Source organism: Tachysurus fulvidraco, chromosome 16 (genome assembly GCF_022655615.1).
Source record: "Tachysurus fulvidraco isolate hzauxx_2018 chromosome 16, HZAU_PFXX_2.0, whole genome shotgun sequence".
Taxonomy (NCBI): domain Eukaryota; kingdom Metazoa; phylum Chordata; class Actinopteri; order Siluriformes; family Bagridae; genus Tachysurus; species Tachysurus fulvidraco.
In genome coordinates, this window is record NC_062533.1 from 11,080,874 (window position 1) to 11,095,951 (window position 15,078).

Consider the following 15,078-nt stretch of genomic DNA (forward strand, 5'->3'; position numbering starts at 1 on the left):
ACAGCTATCTCTCTCTTTTCCTCTCTCTCTCTGCTAGGCCATATGGAAAGAATTAAATCTGAATTGTAAACTCCAGCTAAAGCAGGAAATCTGTATTGACTTGATAGTGCATGACTTGGATAAAATCCCCCTCCATCGTACTGACGCTATTATCCTGTTATGGACCACTGGCTTAATCTGCACAAAGACAGGACAAAATGATAAGAAAGAAACTCTAGGAAAAACTCCCCAAGTAAACTGTCAGTATATGAAGGTGCTGGAATCAAGAAGCATACTTTACATTCGATTCACGCTGTAGAGTCGAAATAAGGAGTAAGAGATACGCTTAAACGAAGTCTTAAACGAAGATCTGTTTTAGAAACTTCATCAAGAATCTGCAAGAATGGGTTTTATATTAATTTGATGTATTAATATAATGTGATTTTTTTATCAACATATACAAAAACTCCTAACATATCAAACAGTTTTCATGACATAAAGCCTGGTTTAGTTCTAGGCAGCATTTATTTCCTTTCATGGCGTATTGCAATTATTGTACAGTCAATCTGTGAATACAAGTTCAGTTATCTTTCCAGGTAATCCAGTGACAAAATGTCCCTAAATTTCCACTGAGGTGCCATTAACAAGATAATGTATAAAAGCCACATGATCACAGACTATGTAACTCGAGGCCATGTGTTAATGTGCTGCGAGAAATTAATACACAATTAACTTGTTAATTATGAGCCAGGAATGAATGTAATATTATTTCATCTCCCTACTTATGTACCTATGGTCACAATGGTCTAAATCAATAGGTCATTTTAATATACAAGAAACTTAACTCATGGCTTTAATGTGTTCATTTATAAAATCCTTGCATTAAAAATAACCACCATTTCTCCATGTCACCAATGGTTCTGTGGAATCAGAGCTGTAATTTTAATGGTCAGAGTTTTGAGATTTGATGAAGATTAGTAGAGTTGCTGGAGATGATGTGACCCCAGAGTCTGAGCCGGCTGACCCCTCCATCAGGAGCAATTACGAGCCTTACATGACTTACACGCCCACACTGCAGCACACACTCTCCAGAGTACAAGTGCCTGAAGTGAGGCTTTAGCTGAAGAAAGAAAAAAGAAACAATCATACTCACAAGGAGAAAGTGGATGTGTTTTAACACCAGTTACAGTATTGAAGCAACCTGACTGCATGTAAAAAGTATCACACAAATCAACAGTTCAGTAAAGCAATATGATACATGCACACTGTCAAGACAGATAGCTTACTTTCTGAGGAAGAAGCAGCATTTTCCATGTGGGTCCTTTATCACTGCTCCACTGGTGCTTTATATATGTTTGCTCCTCCTCTGGGGTTAAACTACATCCCTCAATTTTACACCAGTCAGGAAAATTGCCTACAAAATTAAAGAGGATATGAACTTGATATCTGTTACTATGATTTATATAATGCTGATCCACCTTTCATTTTGGTGTACCTTTAAAATGATTGGTGTCTATCTCAATTCTGCTGATCACACCAGGATGCCCAAGTCTGAAGATGGCCCACTCAAACCCAGGGACCTGCAAGATGCCCTTCTCGTCCATCTGAGTATGTACATGATCATAAGATCAGTGAAATTATACAGTCCCCAGCAAAAGGCTGCTTCTGGAACAGGATCATCTTTATTGATGGGTGTAAGTCATGAAGCAGCAGCGGAATGTTTTCAGAAGTCTACAGAAACATTCTGCCTGCCAGTTTAAGGAGAAATCTATTCAATCAAATTGAGAGGAACTTCATTATGCAGTAAGGCAGTGCATACACAACAAAGAACTTAATCAGAGGGAAAATGTGGAAGGTTTTAGACTGGCCAAGTCAATCACCAGACCTTTAATCAATTAGGCATGCATTTCACTTCATGAAGAAGATACTAAAGGGAGAAACTCCAACAAAACAATCAACAACTCAAAGCAGCTGCAGTACAAGAGTGGTAAAGCATCACCACTAAAAGTGCCATGATCTAAGTTGTTCCACACATCGAGATGTTAATATCAGCAAACGAATGCTGATCTATCTGATCTGTTGTCTCGTAATCATCTTTTAATCTCCAGCTCAAATGACTTCAGTGGTCAGGATCATAGTGGATACAGAGTCTAGCCCAGAAACACAGATTACACTGCAGATGGGATTCCAGTGCATCAAAGGCATCCCATCTCCCAAATTCACACACACATCCATACATTCATTCATACCTAGGGCCATTTCTGATCAGAATAATTAGTATCAATATTATTAGTAGCAGTAGTGTTGAAAGAATGTTATTATACTTTCAGCACTTTGGGACGATCCAGGCGTCGTGCTGTTTCCCACCCATCGGCCATGCTGTCAGCTCTTCCCAAACCTGCAAAAGTGCAAAAAGTTTATCCATTTGCAAGCTCTTAATTTATTCAAATCACATTAGCATGGAAAATTATCTCCTGTTTTAAACAGCTTCTTTTTCATGATCAACATTTTCCTGAATTTTCATGAATACATTTTCGATTCTTTTTTGTGTATATACTGTACATGTGAAAGAGTTGACAATAAAGAAAAACGAACTTGAACATGAGAAGAAGAAGAAGAAGAAGAAGAAGAAGAAGAAGAAGCAGCTTGTATTAATTAATCTTGGATTAATGAACCCAGTACCGATCATGTTGCGTGGGTGACCAAAATGTGCATCACTGTATCCCACACACACTCCACCATTGACCAATGTGACAAGATCCACTTCCTCCTGACTGGATACACTGGACCAGTCTCTTTGTCCAACTCCATACACTCGCAATCTTGCAATACCTCCATCTGCCAACAGACAGTAAATTGCATGTAGTAATTAACAAAAAACATCTACAAAGCTGCCTTTTAACAGCATTCTAAAATCTTAGTATATTAAACTGCAATCAGGTTACATTGTGTGTTTAGTAATTAGTTTAATTAGTGTATTATTATTGTATGTTACCAGGATACATGTTCAGGCGGATATGGGTGACTCGATGGGGGAAGGTGACACTGAAAAAGTTGTGGCAGGAATCCGAGTAGCCAGGTCTCAGCACTGTCACTGGTACAATCTCCTCCCAGCTCTCTGAGTGAAGCTGTCAGTCACACAGTTTGGATTTGATTATATTTTCTAAGCACTGAGACAGTTTATATAATAAATAGACAATAAATTACCTGAGCCACAGCTTCAAACTGGCTCTCTGAAGCAGCCATACCTGTACGGTCTCCCTCAAGAACTAATGACGGTGCAGACCGTCCATCTGAATCAAACGTGTGAGGCATAAAAGAGTTTGTTTAGTCTTCTGTTCTGAAATCAGTGTTACCCAACAGAGGTTTAGACTAATGGTATTCTTAGTCCATGAACTAGTGGATTAGAATGAATGTGTTTCACTGATAGAGACTTTAAAATCACTTCTGCAAGTTGTTCTGAATAAAAGCAGCTGCCAAAAGCCATAAAGGTAAATGGTAGAAAGCCTTGATCAGCTTTCTTCCTTTTTCTTGGTGTACTACAGAGAATGTTACAAAAATATTGTAAATATTTACGGATATTATAAATATATTTGTATTCTTTATTTTTTTTTAGGAAACTGATATGTAGAAAGCATTTCACTACATTTCCCTAATGTCTGTGGTTGTCTATGTGACAAATAAATAAATAAATAAATAAATAAATAAATAAAGACCATAGATTTTCGCATAGAATTCCCAGTATTCGACATGGCCTACAAACACCGCAGCACCTGACTCCCGTTTCCCAGACTTGCACCCTCACCTCCTCATTCACAGTCACTACTTTCTTTTTCTCGACTTGCTCTTGTCTGCCTATTCGCCTAGTACGCCTGACCTGTGCTTGTTGTTTTGACCTTGAGTATTGATTTGGATCCTGTTCCTTTGTGTTAATAAAACTGCTTTACCTGCAGCTTCATCTGTCTCAGCCCGTCTCTTGTAGCACATCCTAACAGCTTGCTGTCTGTGACATTTTCCCCTCAATTAGTCTCAGGTTTGCCTGAGAAATCGATTGCAATGTAACATTGTAAGAATATAACACTATTATGCCTATATTGCCATAGCCAGTGAAATACAGAATACAGGTACAATAAACGCACAGCGATCCCGTTTTTGTCCCGCAGTTTGCTTCAATTATAGCTGTATACCACCATCTAGTGCCTCATTTTATTATATCACTATAAACCTAAAAAACAACAAAGAAATGGCCCTTAGTGGAGTACTAGCTAACATCTCCATATTACAGCTGTAATAAATCACTGTAGTGTTTTTTGGATCAGACTGGACACTCATGCATGCTGTTAATATTGAAACTGAACAATCATTTCAATTTTAATTTATGTGGAAACATATTCATTTGTACTTTACAACTTTCGTACATTAACACATTTAATACGGTTTAATATTCGGTACAACGATTTTGGTTACAGACCAAGACAGGCAGCCTGAATAGAAATGGAAGGCGTGTAGTTTCCTGTGAAGAACGACGTGTCCACATCAACGCCGTGAATGACACCAGGAACTCCCAACTGCACAACGCACCAGTCATGACCTTTAGCACAAGACAAAAAAAAACGTACCATGCATCGTTCATGAGATCAGTACATGACTTTTGAGCAGACAGGTGTTTTGAGGATTATGAGACGTTCCCTCCTAACCGGGTCAGGCAGCCTTGTCCAGTTGCAATACTTCAAAGAGCTCTTTTCCTTCCTGTCATTTTATTGATCGTGTGGAGCAGATAGATGAGGGTTCTTAGTGAAGGTGGTCCACAATACACATACTCATCAAAGCCATAAAGTAGATCAATACTAAGGTCGCAAATAAGAAGTTGCTGTCTGAGAGATTCAAGTTGGCCAAGTAAGATTTTTTATAGAAATGGAATGATACCTGGTATTCTTTTCCTTCTTGTTTCCCAACCGTCCATCCATTTCCCAAACTCTGTGAATGCTGAGACAAGGAACTCTGCAGGCTCCCTCTACAAAGCACAGTTTCTCAATATTAAAGTAACAATTTAATGTACTGAAACATGTACGAGTAAAAACAGGACCTTTAACACCGTACCTTCAAGAGATTTCGAGCTGGAGCAAACCACTCATCTGTTGCAAAAATCACCTAGAGTAACAAATAGCGTAGCAAATTAAGCACAGAACCGTGCTCACAAAATTTCAGGCAGTTGAATGACATTAATCAGTGTTATAGAGAGAAGCTCAGTGTGCTGTATTTGTGGTCAGTTTTCACCTTTCCTCCTGCTGTTTCACACACAAGATTATTAAACTGCACAAAATCTGGCTGACCAGAGTTCAATTTCACAGCTGATCGGTTTGCCATCCTCGATGTGAAATGCTTCAAAAAATTGTTATAAGGCCTCAAGGATTGCCTGAAAATAAATGCTTCTTTCTCGTCCAGTTTTTTCAGGTGGAAAAATTGTGTTTACTAAAAAGGTCGAACAGACCAAAGTACACATTCAGAGCAGTCTCATTGGCGTTGCTTTAAAAAAAAACAGACCTACGTAGAGTTCACCTAAAGTTTATATGTTATTTATTTTATTTCGATTAATAATTTAGCTCAGAATGGCCCAATACCTGTTTGTGTGACATTATGTATTATAATAATATGGATCCAAAGTGTGTAATGGTAACAATGCATCCTTTTCTGAAATATATATAATATATAACCTGGAAAACAATAACAAAATGATGAAATACAATTTTTGTAATATCATATTGAATATTGTACAGTTTCTGTGTTCTGCTTGGCTTGGGGGCTTAGTGGTATAACAAGTCTGTCCCATTAGACCCCCAGTTACAATAAAGTCCAGGCACTCAAATACTGTGTTTTACTAAATAGGAAAAAATCTGGATAGGAGGATAAAGAAAGACACGGCTGAATTACACCCAACAGGATTAAATTTGGGTGCATATATTAGAATAGTAAATAAAAATACAAGATTATATCACTTAGCTGACTGTCTTTTGTTAAAAAAATTAATCCTTAGTTCCAGACTCAGTCCTTGTAGAAATGTGAGTGATCCGAAAAAGAGATCAATCCCAAGGTTGCCTTTAAAAGTGTTGGAAAAATCCAATCGTCTCTTGAAACTCAGCAGCAATTAAATCCACACTTATTTCAACAAAGGGACATAAATATTCTGGAAAAGGGATTCCAAAACTCAGGAAATCCTCCAGAAATACGTTTGTATTTCCATTATGTATAACCTATTTATTATTCCTTTTTATTTTTTTAGGCCTTCCTTCCTCCTAGGTGTAATCCTTCAAAATAAAAAGTCCCTTCCCCTACCATAGGGTTTCAACCTAAAAGTCCCTAAAGTTAACAACATAAATAAAGGATGTTTTATATAAGGCATACAAACTCAAACCCAGCTCAAAACAAACAGTGAACTTAAATTAAGGCCTGAAACACAAGTACAATCATATTTATGCATTAACACAACTGTGGCTCTTTTTAACAACAAAAAAGCAAAAGTATATGCATAATATTTTTGTGGGCCTTAATAACGTAGCAAGGTTACAGTGGTTAGAGGATTCCTACTGTGTGTGTGGTGTTCGCATGTTCTGACTTTGTATCAGGGGTTTCTTTTGGATACTCTGCTGGGTAACTGATCGTATTTGGAGTTGCCTCAGGGCAAATAATTATATATTTTTAATAATATATAATGAGCTTATAATTTAATTCTGCCTCAACCTGGTCAAACATTACCTGGTCAAGCAGTTACCTATTAACTGTGAAACAGATTTGTAATGTGCTACTGCAATGCTTTATATACATACTGTACATTCACCATCTTGTTCAAGACTTCTTTAGTGTTTCTGATGGTATGCGCATCTTAAAAGCAATTTATAGATGAAACGCCTTCATATTTTGGGTAGACGTTAAGGAATTTGTCAAGAAAGATAAATGTATCCTGTATTTTGTGTAAAAGATGCATAATGATGATAACTAAGCCAATATCTTTAGTAGCCAAGACATCTAAATACAGACTTTCAATCATAGTGACTGACTGAGCAAACATTGAAGAGCTGAAGAAATTTGTATAAGTGTACAATATATACTGTATACACAGCAAAAGACCAATGAGTTAAAATCACTGAAGCGGACAGCCACACAGCTGTCCACACCCCATTCACTGCAGCATGTATTGGCAGACTGCATCTTTTCCTTGTCATTTACTCCAATGCCAACAGAACTGAAAAATAAATCAAGACATTTAAGTTTTAAGATTCTTACAGACATGGTATGGAATCACTGTGCATAGTTACCTAGTTTACTTTTTAAAACAGCATGTAAAGACAAGCAGTTACTGTTTTGAAGGAAGATGGCCTAGAGGTCATGAATGCTGGTTATAGTTACAAATTAGCTTGAATTAAAATAAAATCTGTGCATACTACTGTAAATATTTAAATCAATTTAGATTCTGATTTACATTAGCTCTCACACTATATCTAGATGTTTTATTACCCATGCCAGAAAATTTCAGTGGCAAAGAGCCAATTCTTATCACAAACCCGTTTACATGGGTGATCATTCCCAACTGTACCTATTCTCAAAACTGAGCCACCATACAGGTGTTTGGGTCAGAAATTGACATCAGACTGACACCGAACCTCAACCTCCAGCATTATATGCTACATGACCAAAGTTGGTCAATTATACTCATGTGCATTCTGAACACCCATATCATATTTTTCCAGTATAACCTCTACTCTGAGAAGACTGCTAGATTCGGGTATGGCAGTCGGGAGTTTGTTTACTAAAACCTTAACAGACTTTCTAGAGCTCACCTGATACACAACATTTATGCTGGAACAAAAATTGTAATGGTACAGCATACAAACATCTTGGAACAGTGATCTTCAAATCTTATTCAGTGTGGCTACAGTATTTTGTTCCAACTAAACATTAGACATGCTTGATTCCACTTGTTTAATCAACTGCTCTACAATCAATCAAGTGTCCTGTTTGGGTGGTGTGAAAGCCTTTTAGACAACTGTGTGCTTCCAACATTTCAGCAAGTGTTTGCATATTAAGAGTCAACAGAGGTGCATATGATGGTATACAAATTTATTCAGCCATCTGCACTTTACAGTTGGAACTCTGGGAATTCAAAAACAACATCTTTGCCTGTAAGCTTCTTGTAGACACCAGCAAAGGTCTCAACCTAGAAAAGATTTTACAGAGAATTAGACAGTGCACAAAACAGGACAAAGACCAAAGCTTAAGCTACAAATTCAGATTGATAGTTTAAAGTATATATAGCCTATATTTAATGAATCACCAATATTAAAATGTTACATTAAAATGTTTGTGTAGGATTAATAACGACCAAGTTCTCTAAAAGGCAAGCCAGTAAATTAAGAAAAAAATTAAAAGCCCTATTGCTTAACCTGTTACCTGTCGCCCCCCCATTTTCATGATTTTCGCCTAGATGACATACCCACATAAAAAGTGGTACAGCTCCCATATACTTTGACACACAGAGGTGAGCTTGGTCTCATTGGAAAGAAGAGAGTCTCTAGTTTCCGACACAAGTATCAGCTTGATTCTAAGCCTTACTGACACAGAGTTATAGAGGCTAGAATGGAGGATTTTTATTTCCGTCTGAGTTGTTTACCTGATAAACTGATTACATACATTGCTGTATTTAATTCTGGTTGGTAAACAACAACTGAGGGCCATAGCCACATGTCTTGGCTTTCACCAAAAAAAAAATGAAGTCAAAAGACTCAAAAATGGATTTTATATGAATATTTTTCTATGGACATGTCCGTCTGTTCAGGTTTTTCTTGTTTATTTTTTTTACTGTATAACTTTGTATAAAAGGACTGCATGCTTAGTTCAAAAGTCCTATAACAAAGAGAACCCCTCTGCCTATAACTCTGTTTTGAAAAAATGCCTGTAAACTGACACCCTGAGGTGTGAGAGTGTGAAACGTTCGAGAATTGCGCAATAAAGCTGAAAAAAATTAATATGCGCACGCTTATTGCACAGCCCGCCCTCACCAGATGTATTATGTTGCATCTCGTTGGAATCGTCTCCTTATTGGCTAAAGAGCTATGATGCTCGCGAAACATCAAATCGCTACTGGACGGAGCAAATGTCAGTCAAAGGGCGGGTCACCCACATAGCATGGAGAGACCTCATTGGCTTCTTAGCTGCCTATCTCGGCCGCACAGGCACTGGTTGGCTCATGCGAGGGCTTGTTTGCTTCGTCACATCCTCGACTACAAATCTGACGCGTTTTGAAATTTTGGTATGTGTCCAATGAGACGTAGGAGTCCAACAAAGGGCGGAAGTGAAGCTTCGTGTTCAGTTTCCGGTCAAACACATAATTCTTGTGAAGCGAGCAAAGCGTTTGGATTAAAAGGATTACATTTTCAAGTTTTTTGGACTCTCGGGGATTTTTACAAGCATTTGTTTTGGAAAATACATTAACATTAGTGACAATGTGAAGAAAGGGAAATTTAAAGACCAGCGTTTAAAAGTGAGTAAACAGATCGAACTAGCGCCACCTAGTTCAATTTTCTATCAAATGGTTAAATTACTATAAATCATATTATGCTGTGTGTGTGCGCTTAATAAAATCCTGAGAGTCTAAGCTTTCAAACAATATATAATTTAACCGTGTATTTAGAGGATTTAATGCTTAAAAGTTACAATGAAGTTACAATGAATTTGATGCATTTTCGCCTCCTAGCGGTCGTGGCTCGGTACCGAGACGCAGGCCTCTAACAGGTTAAAACAGCATCTGGAAGAGAAACATTGTACACTGCATGGTTTACCTCCCCAGTAACGGCCCATGAGGCTCTGGGAAGACCTAGGAATATACAGGACGCCGTCCTCACCAGCTAAAAGCCGGGGACTCGCATACTATCCAACGGCGTGGAACGGGACTGTACGTCATGGCACTACAGTGCTACGCTCCCATACGCCACACGGACAGAGCCACATGAGGACCGACTCACGGGATGTCCACGTTGGTGGAGTTGATAACAGAACTAGCACTTACTTTGTGTTCCACGTTGTTTTGCTGTGCCTTGTCAAGGTGGACCTTGATGAGCCGACTACTGTCCAGTTTCACGCGAATCCTCTTGCCAACAATCTCACTGGGGTAGACCAAGTCTTCAAGGATAGCATCGTGCACGGCAGTAAGAGTCCGGCTAACAACAAATACAATTAATACTCATGACCCTTCGATATTCTAGCAAGCTACACAGTAATTTAACCTAAAAAAAGTGTGCATGTACTGAACACCCATTTTAAGCTAGCACCCAACCTGCAAAATCAAATTCTGATTATACATGAAAGTGCTTGTGGTTAAAAGCTTAAATGCACAGCCAACTTCACACCTTTGCATTGGAAGCAGCCATAGCAATGTCTACAAAAACTTTGTGTGTGTGTGTGGGGTGGGGAGTTGGGACGACACAGTACATATAATTAACAGTAAGATGCTTGAATAATTCTGCATTGTTGTCACTCCTGATTTTAGCTGTGTTGAAGAGATCTCTTGAAGTCAACTGCTAGTAAAAGCTTTTACTAAAAATCCTCATCATTCCGGTTATTAGAACGTAGTGATGTCTATATCCAGAAGACATGCTAGAATTATTTTTTTTTTTTTAAATATACAGATAAAATTCTCGCTTAATGCAGCCTAAATGTTTGTTGTAGATAAAACCACCATGATTTAAGCAAACATGATTGCTACTTATTTTCGATCACTAATGATTAGATATGCCTCAATACTTTTTCCCCTTAGACATTCGACCAGAAATTAGACTTAAGAAATAAGCTTCAGATTCAGTTTATTGGAAGATCCAAGAAACACAGGACATGCAATACTTAATATTGAAAAGCCACCAGTGTGTTGAATTTACTGATGAGATAAACACACCACGAAAAACAGTCATATCACCCACCCACCTACATGAACAGTTTCAATCATTTTAATGACTGAAGTGTAGAACATTTACTTTTGCAAATCATTTAAGGCAAACTGACAAATCTGCAACACATGTATTGTTTCAATCGTGTGTAAGGTAATATTTAATATGGAAAAATTAAAAGATTATGCCCTGCATGGTTTACCTCCCCAGTAACGGCCCATGAGGCTCTGGGAAGACCTAGGAATATACAGGACGCCGCCCTCACCAGCTAAAAGCCGGGGACACGCATGCTATCCAACGGCGTGGAACGGGACTGTACGTCATGGCACTGAAGTGCTACGCTCCCATACGCCACACAGACAGAGCCACATGAGGACCGACTCACGGGATGTCCACGTTGGGTTTTTTTTAATGGCAAAACTAAAGCGCACCTGTCCAGTACAAGAGCATCAAACATGCAATCATACTAAAGCCAGATCTTACCTCCTTGGGCGCTTCTGCTTGTTCTTTGTGCGGCTTTTCCTTGTGGGTTTGGGCAGAATTCTCCTCTGCAAATAAACATCCTCATATTAAAAAATCAGCAACTTTAAGTATTCAAGCAAAACAACTGTTTTGAGTTTATGCACTGCATGGTTTACCTCCCCAGTAACAGCCCATGAGGCTCTGGGAAGACCTAGGAATATACAGGACGCCGTCCTCACCAGCTAAAAGCCGGGGACTCGCATACTATCCAACGGCGTGGAACGGGACTGTACGTCATGGCACTACAGTGCTACGCTCCCATACGCCACACGGACAGAGCCACATGAGGACCGACTCACGGGATGTCCACGTTGGGTTTATACACTCAATGAGCACAGTCAAGTTTCTTTAAATGATGCGATTTAAGTGCTGCCTAAAGTCTTCAAATATCAAAAATTAAATTTGCTGAATTCAGGAGCTCAGTTTTGTTATCCGTCAAATTCCATAAATAGTTTTAGCCAAACAAAAAAAATTCCTTCTGGATTAGAATCATTACTCAAATATCACAAGTAGACAATATAACATACATCATGAGGTTAAGATCTTTATACAATATACATGAGAATGGTTTATTTAATCCCTCTATTAATAATCAGAGAAAGGTAACTGCTTACTATTAGTTTTGATAATACTCTAGTTAACAAGTGCATTTTGCTCAGATATATTGTTTTCTGTTTCTTTGTGGTGTGACACCACGACTGATTGCAGCTAGCTACTCATCTCAATCTTGCCAGACTGGTAATACATTTAATCAATAAATAATTTATCATTGGGATAAATGGTAGGAGCCTGTACATATGCAAAACAAGGAAACGTCTTTATATATATGCTAAATAAGCTTGGCTACTACTTCTGTATATCCTAGCTTTTGTTTGGAGAAAAATGTTACAGGTTAAGAACACTGGAGCATTTACATGCCCAGCAGGATAGCTAATGTTCTTTATTCACTTCTGGTTTACTACCAGCTGCAAAACACTTTTCTTTCCAAGTAGCAGCTGTTAAGCTTTTCACACACACAAAAGCAGTACACGTCTTCCTTACCTGTGCAATGAAGACCACATGCTTGCCACTAAACTTCTTCTCCAGCTCACGCACAAGCCGCACCTGAATCTTCTGGAAGGCCTTAAGCTGGGGCACGGGCACGAAGATGATGATGGCTTTTCTGCTACCACCAACCTCGATTTCCTGAAGGAAAAAAAAAAAGTTAGCAATGCTCGTCAGCCTCAGCACTATTAAAGTCTTGTTAGTATTACACTACTGTACAAGAAAGTCCTGCAAGGTTTAAGATTATGCCCTGCATGGTTTACCTCCCCAATAACGGCCCATGAGGCTCTGGGAAGACCTAGGAATATACAGGCCGCTGCCCTCACCAGCTAAAAGCCGGGGACACGCATGCTATCCAACGGCGTGGAACGGGACTGTACGTCATGGCACTGAAGTGCTACGCTCCCATATGCCACACGGACAGAGCCACATGAGGACCGACTCACGGGATGTCCACGTTGGTGGAGTTGATAAAGGAAATAAAAATACCACTTGTGACAAAGTGAATCACAAACAAAATTTAATTCCATTTTATCTGTGAACACCACCTGCAGTGGAACAGCATACCTAAGTGGGACGGTCACCCCTCAATAAAAAAAAAAACAAAAAAAAAAAACAGGGTATTATCATAATACCCTACCTTACTGTAAAAAGCATATGTACTGAAAGCTGTCATGTTGAGTGTGGCATAACTGACCAACAAGTGCCAGATGTGTTTAATGTATTTTAGAATGATTAGACAAAAACTTAATGAAGTTATTTAAATGAAGCATGTGCAGAAATTAATTGCACATTTATTACAAGGAAACAGTCATGTGCAACTTTCACACTGTAACCTCATTCTACCAATAAATAAATTCTCACAGATAAACATTCATAATCGCTAGGATCAGGTTGATATCTGCCAAAAAGATGTAATAGTATTACGGATCAGGTAATGATTTCAAACTTGAGAGCACCTGACATCTCTGGCCACACTGCTGTTCCGGATTTAGGCCTTATGAGGTTAACTGCCAACATCCAGGAGGAGACACTAGACAAAGCACAGCATATAAAGTGTTTAAAAAAAATAAGTCATTTCTGACCTTAGCAGCAGTGATGTTGAGTTCCCTCAGCTGAGCCTTCAGGTCTGAGTTCATCTCCAGCTCAAGAAGAGCCTGTCACAGCGAGACCAGCAGAAACATTAATGAACACGCAGACAAAGTGACAAAAGTGAAGGATGTGTTTTATCTCCTTACCTGAGAAATACCAGACTCGAACTCATCTGGCTTTTCGCCGTTTGGCTTCACGATTTTCGCGCTGCTACTGAACATGGCCCTATGACTGAAACACAAAAACAGTCAGTCGGTTAAACCTTAGACACAAAAGCTACTTCTTCTATTGAACTAAACTAACAGCAGCTTTCAGCGGCTTTAGCTAGCGAACACGCGTATCCGAGCTAATTACACTAGCAGCAATAAACCAAGCACTAAACCGGTGATTAATAGCTAACAACTTCAACAACAAACCATTACATCTATATTGTTTTTTTGTATTTACTTATACAAATGCTAAAACAGACATTTGCCGTTTGCGCGTGAGCTGATCTCGTGGTATCATTAGCATAGCAAGCTAACCAGTCACCACTACAAAAGGAGGCACAAATAAATAACCAACTAAAAACACACTTTTATATACTTTAATATATTTAAAAAACTGGTTATAAAAACTAATTTATTTACCTATAACGTGCCACCAATACAACAGGCCCAAGCCCTTCTCCATGTAAGGCGAGTTACCTCAGGTCGCTATGCAACAACACCTAAAAACTACTTTCTCCAAACTGCCATCCGACAAAATAAACTCATTTATCTAACGTATCACGGTGTCCTTACGCGATATAACCAAATAAAATCGCAATAAACTGTCTATTTTCGACATTTTAGCACGTTATCTGCTCAAGACGTTACACTGAACTAACCTACCTCCGTCAACGGCGGCCTGGAAAGAGGCCGTAATCTCGCGAGAAGCCGGTAAAAGCGCGTCGCCCAGAGGATCATGGGAAATACGAGAGTGAAACGCGAAAGGGAAATGCATTTGATTTTCCGGTCTGTAGAGGGCACGCGCTGCCTTAAAATAAAGAAATAAATAATGTGATTTAAAACACTATTGTATTATTTTTATTTTATTATATTTTTACGTAAAAATACAAAATTAAAAATCATTTTAATTTAAGAATAAATTACATTTATATGATAGAATTGTAAATGCTGCATACTTTATAAAAGAAACACCTATTTGTATGTTAGATTTAAATATCCCTAATTTGCTTTGAATGAAATAACGTTTAGAGGAAATTTTAGTGGAAAACTTAAAGTTCTGTGTTGCTTAAGCAAGAAATTACCTTTTTTGTGTGGGTGTTGTGTGGGATTTGGTAGCTTGGCATTTAAAGGTGGGGTGTACGTTGTTTGAAAGCCAATGTTGACATTTGAAATCACCAAATTAAACACGCCCCTAACCCAAATGGGTGTCAACCCTGTATTGATAGCTCTGCCCCACACATACATACGTAACCCAGGCAACTATTGAATGGTTGAACCCGCTGGGGCAGCTGGCAGAG

At 38.6% G+C, this 15,078-nt stretch overlaps 2 protein-coding genes and 4 non-coding genes across 7 annotated transcripts; all 6 read right to left on the reverse strand.

The window, feature by feature from the left end:
• Nucleotides 1–485: 485 nt before the first annotated feature.
• allc (allantoicase) lies at nucleotides 486–7,932 on the reverse strand. Its single transcript, XM_027166175.2, has 12 exons — nucleotides 5,601–7,932; nucleotides 5,257–5,451; nucleotides 5,080–5,130; nucleotides 4,906–4,993; nucleotides 4,451–4,570; nucleotides 3,187–3,272; nucleotides 2,975–3,107; nucleotides 2,662–2,817; nucleotides 2,304–2,377; nucleotides 1,475–1,583; nucleotides 1,266–1,393; nucleotides 486–1,099 (listed from the first exon to the last, which is right to left on the reverse strand). Exons 2-12 carry the CDS (start codon nucleotides 5,344–5,346, stop codon nucleotides 929–931), a joined length of 1,206 nt encoding a protein of 401 aa, XP_027021976.2. The 5' UTR covers nucleotides 5,347–5,451; nucleotides 5,601–7,932; the 3' UTR covers nucleotides 486–928.
• Nucleotides 7,933–8,079: 147 nt separating this feature from the next.
• rps7 (ribosomal protein S7) lies at nucleotides 8,080–14,516 on the reverse strand. Of its 2 annotated transcripts, none has more exons than XM_027166176.2 (7): nucleotides 14,444–14,516; nucleotides 13,718–13,802; nucleotides 13,565–13,636; nucleotides 12,477–12,620; nucleotides 11,397–11,461; nucleotides 10,040–10,190; nucleotides 8,080–8,191 (listed from the first exon to the last, which is right to left on the reverse strand). In XM_027166176.2, exons 2-7 carry the CDS (start codon nucleotides 13,790–13,792, stop codon nucleotides 8,114–8,116), a joined length of 585 nt encoding a protein of 194 aa, XP_027021977.1. In that variant the 5' UTR covers nucleotides 13,793–13,802; nucleotides 14,444–14,516; the 3' UTR covers nucleotides 8,080–8,113. The 2 variants fall into 2 exon arrangements, with proteins under 2 accessions (XP_027021977.1, XP_047657491.1); XM_047801535.1 differs by lacking the exon at nucleotides 14,444–14,516 and adding an exon at nucleotides 14,201–14,225.
• On the reverse strand, nucleotides 9,791–10,011 carry LOC113655700. The gene has a single exon (XR_003443781.2). It is a non-coding gene; the product is annotated as a small nucleolar RNA SNORA73 family (small nucleolar RNA).
• LOC113655701 lies at nucleotides 11,094–11,314 on the reverse strand. The gene has a single exon (XR_003443782.1). It is a non-coding gene; the product is annotated as a small nucleolar RNA SNORA73 family (small nucleolar RNA).
• On the reverse strand, nucleotides 11,530–11,750 carry LOC113655702. Its single transcript, XR_003443783.2, has one exon. It is a non-coding gene; the product is annotated as a small nucleolar RNA SNORA73 family (small nucleolar RNA).
• Nucleotides 12,721–12,941, reverse strand: LOC113655699. Its single transcript, XR_003443780.2, has one exon. It is a non-coding gene; the product is annotated as a small nucleolar RNA SNORA73 family (small nucleolar RNA).
• Nucleotides 14,517–15,078: the final 562 nt, after the last annotated feature.